The sequence below is a fragment of the Condylostylus longicornis genome, unplaced genomic scaffold (assembly GCF_029603195.1).
Source record: "Condylostylus longicornis isolate FDR11 unplaced genomic scaffold, ASM2960319v2 ptg000017l, whole genome shotgun sequence".
Lineage (NCBI taxonomy): Eukaryota > Metazoa > Arthropoda > Insecta > Diptera > Dolichopodidae > Condylostylus > Condylostylus longicornis.
In genome coordinates, this window is record NW_026577986.1 from 1,411,948 (window position 1) to 1,424,575 (window position 12,628).

Consider the following 12,628-nt stretch of genomic DNA (forward strand, 5'->3'; position numbering starts at 1 on the left):
TAAATTATCACTTTGCCTAAAAAACGGCACACGTGCTATGAACTTTGTGTAGATGGAAGTGGACGTAGCGCAGCGAGAAAAAAAATTGCGGTACTTTTTCGATATAATAAATTAGCGTTTGTGTTCAATACTTGAATCCAGGTATTACTTGAAAATGATAAGTCTGCCACCTATCATTAGTATACTGTTATGTACGTCTATCAATCGAAATCACGCCATACGATACAGCCATACGGAGCTGTATAGTAAACATACCATTCATTAATATTTTACAGGTGCTAAAGCAAAATGATAGAAAGGTGAGATGCAAGATTTTTATATCTGATGTAAATCTGATTATATCTGAAATGTAAAATTCAAGATTATTTTAAATCAAGTGCAATGACTATTTTTGGGCCGTATATGGACATCAGTTTTTATATTTTGCGAGTTGACGGAAACCGAATATAATTTTAATTTTTTCTTGTTATTCGCGCTGGGGCCTTCTAGTAATATGTAAAACGTAATTATATTTGTAAGTTGTACCAGTTCTCAAAATTTCAGTTAGATGAAAATTGAACTTTAATCATAACATCACAATCGCCAGTTTGTAAAGTAAACTCAGTTGTAGTTTGCAAAGCATATTTCAATGCAGTTTCGTGAAATAACTCTAAAAACACTGCTGTATTAAGAATAGAAAACGTTAAAATGGAAATTAAAATACAATTTAACACTTCCAATCTTGCAACAATGTACAAAATGTTCGCTGTATGTATATGTGTGCATTAAACACCAACTTTGTATTAAATATTCAAAAATTTATGTCTTAAATACTATGTAACTGTCCAAATATAATGTACACCTTTTGTCTGCTTATATTATTTTAAATATATACTTTATTATGTTTCCGCGTAAGGACATTATTTACATAATATTTTTGATCGGATTTTAGATTACATATATGTATGTATTTTTTTAATGCTTATTACTTTTATTTATTTTATATATTTATTGATTTCATTTCGAATTAAATAACTGGTTTTTTTGATTGAATATTGAAGGCGATTAAAGCCGTAAGAAAATTTTGTGTTTTTTCTTTTTAATTTTATTACAATTTTTTATTACTTATATAATGTGGAGGAAGTTGAATCTAATATACGTTTGATTTTGAATGGCACTTGTATTTATTGGAAAATTATTGATTGATATATTGTTGATATATGTATATATGTATGTACGTATTGATTTATATGAATTAGATTGAAATGGAACATAAAAATGAGATAATGTTAATGATTTTGAATGACATGGTACACTTGGCAAATAATTCTACTTATTTTGATTGAATGCTTTAAGTAAGTAAGATTTTTATGTTCTTTATAATATAAATAAGTATTAAATTCCATTAATGTAAGTTATATGAAGTTATTCAAATATGAGAAGTACTTAATTAAAAAAAAAATATTCAACAGCTTATAAATCCTTTTCAGAAAAAATTGCAACCAGAAATTATTTCTATAGTTGTTAAAACTGGTTTTTTGAAAGTCTTGTGAGTCTGAAGTACAAGAAAATGTTTCTATGAGAAACTCTTGTAAAAATTTCATATAAGTTTAATGATTGTTATTTAAAAAGTTTATTAAATTCGTAAATTAAACGCTAACATTTCACTTTGTTTTTGATTTCACTAAGCACGTTCGTAGACGTTGATTCTGCAGCATGTTATTTTTGAAAATTTCAAGTAGGACGTGAATTAAATTTTCATCTTTCTATTGCTAATATTAAATAAAATCTTTGGTCTCTGTAATTGCAGGTCTATTGTTGTTTCTTTTTGTGTCCGTTCACGTGTTAATTAATTTCTCATTGCAATTTTAATAAGGCTTAAAATTTTTTTTGTCCTCGTATATATAAATGAAGCTTGTCTTTAGTACTGTATTAAATGCAAGGAAAATGGAGAAAAAAATCCGATTTTTGACAAACAAAAGTAATTTCGGCAACAAAGCCGCCATTTATTTTCATCGAGTCGCCTTCTTTCGTTTTTGTTTAACGAAATGGAATTAATGCAATACATATAGATATATAAATAATAACATTAAAAATCCGCATATAATTTTTCAGTTCCATGTGTTGCAAATAAATGTGTTCTTTAAAGCTATTGTCTTTCTTTAGCATTATTATTAAAAATAAAGTCTATAAATATTGTGAAAAGTTCCATTTCTTTGGGTATATTTAAAAATCAAAAATTATTTAAAAGTATTCCAAATTTCCCATTCAACATCGTAAAATATAGGAAGACTCAAAATGAGTCTAGCCATATATTGATAATAATGGCATTAAAATACATATGTACATGCTCCTACTTTCATGCGTATACTACAAATTATAAGGTATTTAATTAAAAATATGAATTTGGAGAAATAGAGAATGTGTTTATTTGTGGAGAAATGTGTTTATTTATTTTAAGTTATTCCAATTAAAAACTGATAGACTTTACATTATGCACACTAACCATTGGTGTTTATACCATTTATGCATGTTCTTAATAACTTTTAAAAATTTCATTAAATTATAATTTAAAATTTACTAACAATAAACTCATAAGTTATAACCTTCCTATGCACTGAAATTTCTTGTACATTTTATAGACCACATAATAGCGTATATTAAATGAAATGCCTTGTACTCAAAACTGTATACAAAAGAACAAGTCATTAGCATTTAATTGCTTCCTTTTATGACTATCAACATATTAAATTTTAATTAACAGATTCAACCAGATATTTTAAAAGACAATGCTATTATTGTTTCGATGAATTTGAACAGTTATTACTATAAAAGCAAACAATTAAATAGAAAAGAAATAAAGACAAAAATAAATTATTTTCTTTTTTTGGAATTTTCTGCCTTCAAATTATTAAAATTAGTGTTATAATAATAATTAAGAAAATTTGACAAATATAATCAAAAATTACCATTTAAATAAATTAATAGAAATCATTGTATTTTTAATGAAATTCTTAAAATTTTTCATAAAATATTTAGAAAAAAATGAATTCAATCTGCAAAATTTACTTTTACAAAATTTGTAATTCATTCAAAAGTTGGAAAATTAAAAGAAAATTTTAATTACAAAAACCTTAAAATAAAAATTGTTGTGTTCAAATTTTGTTGATATTATTAAAATTAAAAACTTTTTCAAATTTGGAAAATTTAATTTAATCATATCGTCTTTTCTTAATTAATCTTTAAAAAAATATAAAAGAAAAAATTTAATTTTATTAAAAAAAGGAAAAAGTACAAAGTCTGTGATAAAAATATAGGGGAAAAAAAAGTTTATAATTTATTTATATAATTTAAAAGTTATAATTTAATTTATTAAATAATTAGCGAAAAAATAGCAATAAAATTTCAAGAAAAAAGAAAAAAAGAAAACCATAAAAATTAAAATCAATTATTAATGTCGTCGACGAACGAAGGCGATATTCCAAAACAAAGAACATCAGTTCCTCCATCATCATTTCCGACACCATTTTTAACATCATTATCAGCTTCAACTTCACAATATTATCGACAACAACAGCAAATTCAGCAACATTCACAACACCAACAACAGAGTAGTTTTAATCCTGATAATAGTGGTAGTCCAGCAGGTATTGGTGGTCATAATATATCAGGTGGTATTGCTGGTGGTCATGGTGGTTTTATATCATCAAGTGAATCTGATACACCACCCGGTACATCATCATCAAAATGTAATTTACATGTTGATTTTCTTGAAGCATTAATTTATTTACAAGATACATGTACAATTAATCGACCAATATATTATTATACAAATACTGCTGATACAAATACAAAAAAATCAATTAATTGGACGAAAAATTGTAAATGTTCATTACATCAAATATTAATAAAGGTTTGTTAAAATTATTTTAAAAAATTAAATATTTAAATATATGTATGTATGTATATGTACATGCATAAGTATAAAAGTCAGTACTTCTGGATAAATTAATCGCTCAGAATTATTACTATAAATTTTATTTGAGAATTATATACATAATTGATTTCTAAATTAAACTATTGTTTTAGTATTTAACAAATGAATTAAAATTTAATTTCATATTCAATAAATTTTTGAGAATTCAATTCGAGGATCGACATAACAATTTAAGGCTAAATCGTAGTTCTTACACTTCATTCAGACTTTAGATGCAAATGTACATTGTGTCTACAGATTTTGCTCGAGCAATAATTTTAAAAATAAGTCTTATAAGGTTGCAGTTTCCAAAAAAAAACCTGCAAATAGTCATAAAAAAAATAACTGGATATAGCTATAGTATATCGTTGAAAAGGTCCTGTAAATCTTAACTTCTGTGACATTTAAATTGCAAGTAAAACGCAAACCTTGCAAAGTTTTATGATCGAAATTGTAAAATAAAAAATTTTTACAATATCAAATGATCCAAAATGTTTAATGAACGCTAACTGAAAGCAAGAAGTTCAGCAAACCGCGTATCTAAAAATTTGATTACTGAAACACATTATAGTATGCTTTGAAAATTCAAATCGAACAACTGAACATTTTTCTTTAAAATTTAAATTCTTTTTTTTAAATTTCATTTTTTTTTTTATAAAATAGTTATCCAAAACATAAAAATAAACTTTGTTTTTTGCCAAATATTATTCTGGTAATATAAATTTGTATTAGTGCGATACACAAACTAATAAAACTTTGTTTTGAGACAATTTGGATGTCACAGTTTTATTCGAGGACCTTTTTTTAAAAAATCGACCCTGATACTTCCGGTTCCCTAGAATAATTAAAAATTGGTTCAATAACACCTCAGTTTTCAGAAAATTTGTTGATCTTTTAATCTTTTCAGCCCTTTATTTTAAAAAAATTATTTTAATAATTAGATTTTATTTAAAATAGCTGGGTAACATTTAACTTTTTGTTAAAACAAAAAATAACTTGTTTATTTATTTTGCTGCTAGTACAACGTAACATTATTAAATATGTAGATTTAAAATTATAAGAATTTATTTATTGAAATTGTAAAAATATTGTAGCCTAATCGTGAATCTTGCTTTTTTACTCACTCTTCCTTCACCTTCAAATCAGAATTATCCATTTTTCTAATGAATATTTCAATTTTCCAATAAAATTACTCATATTTTCAATTGGAATTGTATGTTTTCTCAAATTATCGGCTGAACGTCTGTCACACTTTCAAAAACAAAGTGAATAATTTTTGTATACATTTTAGAAAAAAAACACGAGATACGCAATACCGAATAAAATTACATTATACAAATATATGATGGTTACTTACTTTCTTCTTACTTGCCTAGTAAAATAGCCGATCAGGCCCGTAACTTTATAAAAATTTATAATATTACTAAAGTTAATAATACACAAAACATAAATAGGACAAACATATTATACCTGCATAAAACATTTTCCTAAAAGTGCAAGACATAAAAACTGAAATATCTTAAATATTTTGCAATTATAAATGAAATCTAATAAGATAACATTAAAAATATAAAAGTTTTTTACACAATTACCCTTCATTTATGTTTTATTTTCCCAATCATTTTTAAAATCCAATTTTATAATCATGAGTTTATTATATAAAAATATTCAGAACTTTCAAATTTTAAATAATATAAGAATAATGAAATGCTCATAATAAAAATTTCGAATAATAAAACAAGAAAGGAAAAAAACTTTTGCAAATTTCGGTTCGTTCTCCTGAAAGAAGAAAGCCAAAACTTATTATAAAACATAAAAATTTCAGTTCCTTTTTTGAATAAATAAGTTTTAATCAAATTAAAATACTTTTATCCTTTTATTATTTGTTTCTTTATTTCCTGGATTACCTTGCAAACAAAAAAAAAGTTGTGAACTATTCCCATTGTTGTTGTTGTTTTTTTTTATTGTTTTTTTTTTTTGTTTTTTCTTTCTTTATATTTAATATCTTTAAAATTCTTTAAAAAAAAAAAAATAACAAAATCCAACTCTCCATATCATAGTAAAAAAGTATGAAAATTCAAAACCACTAAAAATATTTTCATTCATAAATTACCCAAGAAAAATAACAACAACACATAAAAATACAATTATATTGTATAGGTTTACACGTACATTTATTCTCTCTCAATTATTTTATATAGTAGGTACTTAGACAACACACTAAAAATATATAACATTTGAATTTGTTCTGTACGATATTCGTGTTATTTAAACTACATAATATGTATGCAGAAAAGCATGAGAAATGGGAAAAGAACAAAACGGGAAGGAAAAACTAATCAAAAAAACATCTGCAAAACTGCTTCACAAAAATAATTTTTTACTGCAATAAGCCACAAAAATTTCATAACTTCTTCACTCCTTTATAATAACTTGAATTATTTTGATTGCAATCAAAAAAGAATAGTAAGAGTGGTAGTGTGGTAGGTAAATAATAAATTTCTCTTACTATATTGTGTTGTATAGTGGTAAAACTTTCATGCCACAATATGATTTGTTATTATTTTTGTGTAGATTATTGTTGTTGGTTAAGGAATTTTTTGCGAGGGTCAATACACCTCACAAAAAAAAAAAAATTTTTAATTTATATGGTTATGTTATAAAATTATTTTGGATCAGGCAAGTAAAACTTTTTGCGATATTAGGGGCCATTTGATTTTAAATTAGTTTTGTGTTGATTAGAATTTTTGTACGTAGTAGTAATAGATTAGGGTTACTATTATTTATTTAATATGCCTTTATTCTGTAAAGTGTTAGATATTACGTGGATGTGAATTTTTTTCTTCTAGAAATAGAAGCTATTCGTATAAAATGAAAGTGTAATAGCTTGATTTTTGACAAAAATGGTACCGAGCTGCAAAAAATCTGTGTTTTTAAAAGTAACAGCTCACTTTGTTATGTTTTTCATTGTCTTAAATTTTTGCTAGAGTTCAGTTTCTCTTACAGTTTTTATGCCAAAGAAGAAAATGTGTTTTTGATTTAATTTATACTTCTACGTCTTGCTGCAGAAAAAAGGTGCACTGGAGAACAGTTCCAAAACAATATTGGCGTGCCAGCATTTTATTTTCGAATGTTGCATGTGGCCCGTTGCTTGCATATTTTATGTATCTATTCTAAATGTATAGTTCGGTTAGGAAAAAGCCAAATGAAATATGTAGGTACACTAAATAAGTATAATAGAAAGGGAAAAAAATCCTTTACCAACGCGTTCCTACTATACTGCTACTGCCATCAGTATTTTAGCACTACTAACAAATGATTTTTGCTAAGTGCATATTTGAAACACAGAAACCATAAGACCTGAAAAATCCTTTTAAAGGATTTTTAGATTTTGTGCATTTTTTTCATTTTTGTTTTTTTCTTTCGCGAATAAGGGTATTGTATTTTTTTGTTTTTTTTTCATTTCTCATAGTGCTTATTTTTTGTTCCTATTTTTTTTATCTTCTACATTATTTTATTATTTTTAGGCTTTAAAATTTTTTCATTGTGAGTTCTATATTTTGATTTCCTCTTAATATATTGGGAAAAGTAGGAACGTGGTTTTTTTTCATTATTTAAAAAATAAGGCAGCAGTATAAAAAAATATTGATTGAAATTTCCTATTTATAAAATTTCAATAAAATGTCAAATGAGTTCAATTTTAACAAAAATTTAATAAAATCCTTCTTTTTCTCCGTACTTTTATTTTATAGAAATTTCAACCTATTTTCTAAACTAAGGGAGAAACAGATTCACGTCTGTAGAATTTGTCGGTCTGGAGTAAAGATAATGTCGAATGGGCAAAGTATCCGTGTAAATTTGTCTAAGTACGGAAATTTTCTCATACCGTAGTAATTATTAAATATTTGTAAATAGTATCACTTTTAATATGTAAATTAAATTTTGGACTTCATCCAAATAAATAGTTAATTCATGTCCTCTTTATGTTTCATGCTATTTATATTCGTTTTCAAAATTCAATATCCTTTCTTAAGTTTTGCCAACTACAATAACATTAACTTTCAATACTAGCATTAACTTCCTCTTTCCTATTTGTATTTGTAGTTTTTTTTTATTACTTCAAAACATGTCATTTTCAATAAAACTAATGATTTCTGCTATTTTCTATTTTTATGATAGAATGTGAATGATATTCAGTTAACTTAATGAAATTATTAAATAAAATACATACGTAGAACAAAATGATTTTTAAATTCATTAGTTTGAGTATTAATCAAATTTATTAAAGAATTTCAATAACGTGAAAGTAGAAAAAGCGACGAAGGCTTTTCCATGACCGTAAAAAGGTTAAAATGGAATTTCGCTTGTGATATTAAAAATTATTTGCGAACTTTGTATATTTTTTTAAATTGATTTTTTTTTAAATTTAAATGAAATTAATGAATTAGTTGAAATTGTTTTCCAGATTCTTAGAATAAATCTTTCCCGATTCTTAGAGCTCAAAACGGAAGCTTCAATCGCCAAAAATCTTAAGTACACAGTACAACATTCGTAGTTTTCGTATTTTCTCTTCTTCCCAGCCCCTGCAATAGTTCGAAGTTTTCATAGCTGTCGAACTTATAATGAACACGAAATGTTTTTTAATATTTCCCGCTTCGACTAATCGGTTAAGTGGTTAAATGTTTATTGAAAATTTAATATTCAAAGAATCTGTTTTATTATGGAACTACGAGTATTAGTAAACATTAAAAGAAATTTCCAACTCAACGCAATGCCATTATGTTAGATAAATTGATAAAGTAGATTTAATAGTTATTACTAGTTGAGCAATCATAGTAAAATTGAAAATAATATAAAACAAAAAAGTAGAAAATATTTCCAAATATTTAAAATTACCAATATTTGTGATTACCTAAATACTAAGGGATTGTGAAGCATACAAGTATTTAGAGAAATCAGTCCTAGGAATATCTAGGATTAGAGTTATATCACTGGGACGACTTAATGGTCACAAAACGTTTTTTAACGTATTGGTGTTTACACCATTATTTGCTTTCATTTCCCTAATTAGGTGTAGATAAGAGTAGTATGTTGTGCATTTTTATGGCCTTATGCTCTATTATTGTTAAGCGAATATAAATTCTTAATGAAAATTAAAAAGCAACAAAAAAAGGCAAACAAATCAGAAATGAAATGGAATTAAAATAAAATTATGGTTATATGGGAATAAAAATTTTATGAAAAAACCGACCATTTATGATTATTACCCTCATGATTATCAGTATTTCTAATGATTGCGATGATGTTGATAAAGAATGGTGGACGTGATATTTTATGAGTACACACACACACTCAAACATTATACCTGAACATTTTTTAAATTATGAATAACAACATAAAATTATTTTGGATGCGGATTATGTTTATTTATTTTCCCCGGTAAAATTTTTAACAAAAAAAAAAGAAATACGTATAAAAAAAGGATAATCTGATTTAAAGCACTTTGGTATTTTATTCTGCTCGAATTTACTTTATTTTTTTATTTTTTTGAAATTCATGTACAATTTTGCAATTCAAAAATATTTTTATTTTTTTTTATATTTCATTCGAGTTACAAAAAAATACTTTTTCTTTGATTTTCCACGAAAAGGAAGAAGAAGAGCGTAAAGATTTAAATTTTTCCTTAAACTGTGAATATTTATACGAACAGATGGAAGAAATTATAAATTTAGCAGACGTGAGCAGAAAAAAAAAGGATAAGAACACTTGATTCATAAAATAGAAAAATCTGATGTGATCAGCACATAGCCGACCGCATTGTGTATTGTCTAGTTAAATGAAAGTGTTACAGAACATTATAAAAATGTCTGTTAAATACTTCTTTCCAATTTTTAGGACATTAATAAGCTTATAGTTAACATACCTAGAAAAATGTAAATTTGGCTCTTAGTAAAGTTTCGATTTGTGCTACCCGAATTTCCCGAAATGCTCGCCAGTTAGTTTCGGTAACAACCAGAACTCAAATATCAAATTTCATGAAATCCCATCAATTCGTTCCGTAGATATGGTGAAAAATGTAAAATCGGCACGCAAATCAGTTTTCGATCCCTGATCTTTCCAAAATATTTATATGTTCATTGCTTTAATATGAGGAATTCTATATTAAATTTCAATGAAATCGGTTGATTATTTCTCTTTATATACACAAAAGTTTATGTTTGGCCCGTAGTAAACGTTTAGTTGCCGATGCCTGATCTTTCCAAAAAATTTACATGTTCATTGTTTTAATACGAGGAATTCATATATTAAATTTCAATGAAATCGGTTAATTATTTCTCTTTATATACACAAAAATGTATATTTGGCCCGTAGTAAACGTCTAGTTGCCGATGCCTGATTTCTTTCAAAACATAGGAATTTTTGCGGACGGTCGAACTGAGCTTATGTATAAAATTTCAAGTAAATCGGTTGAATATTTTCTTCAAAATGTTCAAAAATGTAAAACAGGTCCGGTAAAAAGTGCAGTTCCCGAGGCCTGATATATACCAAAAGTTGATCAATCCGTGCCATGGTGGAAATAAAGTTATATATAAAATTTCATCAAAATCGGTTCAGCCGAACTTGAGATACACGCGTGCACACACAAACCGACAGACCGACAGGTTGCTAAAAATGGTTTATTTACACTTCTCTACTATGGAGAAGTACGTTCCCACCGAAAACTCGATATGCAAAATTTGTTGCCATCACATAACCTACCTATTGTTTACACAATACGGTCGGTAAAAATGAGAATTTGTCAAATACTATGGTTTTTCGTTTAGTTGCGAAAAATTATGAATTATTGTGCCAGTTTATCTGGCTTAAGGTAATCAAAAAATAAAGAGAGACCAATGAGGGCAATTATTTCATAAATATTTAAAAGTAACTGGCTGATAAGTAGTTGCATTTGGAAATGTTTTTAGAGTGCAAAAACTGAAAACCAATTGGATTTAAAAATAAGTTTTTTTTTACCATTAAATACTATTTAGCTACATTACAGTACTTAAGATTGGATTGTTCTAATTTACAATACGTAAACGGGTTCTAATTTTGTGATAGGACGGGGACACAAAATTTTTCGATATATGAAAGACAAATAAAATTATTTAATAAATTTAAGACTAAATCATTTAACTTTATTGTTCTACTTCATCAAATTTTTAATTAAAATTCAAATAAACATTAATTTTTGGTTTCAGTTTATTCATGAGGTTTTTATTATTTAAATTTACGCCTTCTTAAAATTCTCGTCATTAATTACGTAGAGAGTTTATGTAGAGATTTACATTTAAGTTATGAAGGGCATTTATTTCTGATTAAAAGTAAAATGTGTGAGAAATCCAAAGAACATCAACAATAATTGTCTTAATAATATAACAACAAATATTGTATTAAAGGTCAGTTGTTAAGAACATATAGCAAGATATTTATGCATCTCCATATACTTATGTATATGACTAAATTTTAAAAGTACTTAAAATTACATCATATGTACAATGGACCTTATACAAATTATTCCATATGGTTCTAATGTAATTTATTGGCTCTCGGCCATAAATTTTAAAACATTACTTTAATTTGTGTACTTGAAGATTTTTTTAAATAATTTGTTAATTTTTAAAATATATTGCCCTTGGTTTTAAATATACTAATATATTATTTTATAAAATTAATAATAATAAAATATTCAAAAATAAATCCTGTAATTATGCAATTCTAAATAAATTTTATAACTAATCCTTTAATTTTTAATTTTTTTTTCTAATTTCAGGTATGAATTCAACATTACTGATTAAAATATTTTGAAAATCCTTTATAATCAATGTAAGTAAATTAAAAATTCAATGATTTGAATAATTTGAATTATTCTTAGAAGTGAAGAGATTTTAAAAGGTATTCGTTAAATGAACTTTTTAAATTTTGAAACAGCCTAATGCTTGTTTGAAAACCTTACAGAAATTTGTGATTTTCATGCTTAATACCGAGAGTATATTGAACATGTTTGATTACATATTTTAAAGAAAATTTCGTACTGTGCGCTGCCCCAATCGTATTAATATAAAAAAATCTGTTGAAAATTTAAAAATTAAAATATAAATGAATGTTAATGAAACGCTAGGGTGACCTATAAACTGATTAGAATGCTAACCGATAAATAAGTATTTTAATATTGCTAAGATGTGAATTTTGGTATGATATCGGAATCTAACAAGTCGATTTTTTTGAGTTAAAACAAAATAATTTTCTTTTCACGAATATTTCTTGTTTACTTAGGCTTTTCTGGTTTTCATCCAATTTTCATTGGAATCATTATGATAATTTTTAACCGTAACTTTATATATTGAATAGATTGACATGTTTAAAATAATTAGGTTAATGCATGACATATTGGGAATTTTTTTTTCTCTCCTCTTATTGCAAAAATGTACTAAATAACCGCAGAATTAAAAATGAAAATTAAAGGTAAATTCTAAATGTTTATAATACATTTCTGGAGCTAGGGTAAAATCGTATTAGTTGTGTACATATGTATACGTATGTATTTATAAGAAATAATGAAAATTTTCATGAAAATTTACAACAAATCTAATTATAAGTTTTTTTTTTTCATTTTTTTTTTTGGTTTCGCTT

General features: G+C 25.5%; 1 protein-coding gene across 13 annotated transcripts in view; it reads left to right on the plus strand.

The window, feature by feature from the left end:
• The first annotated feature begins 3,337 nt into the window (after positions 1 to 3,337).
• LOC129606067 (liprin-alpha-1) overlaps positions 3,338 to 12,628 on the plus strand; it is a 116,590-nt gene continuing 107,299 nt past the window's right edge. For 8 of the 13 annotated variants that reach the window (XM_055516137.1, XM_055516142.1, XM_055516139.1 and 5 more), the window contains exon 1: positions 3,338 to 3,892. In XM_055516137.1, the coding sequence (XP_055372112.1) occupies positions 3,434 to 3,892 (459 nt within the window). In that variant the 5' untranslated portion in view covers positions 3,338 to 3,433. The remainder of the gene's footprint in view (positions 3,893 to 12,628) is intronic. The other 5 variants (XM_055516144.1, XM_055516147.1, XM_055516148.1 and 2 more) reach the window with 1 other exon arrangement.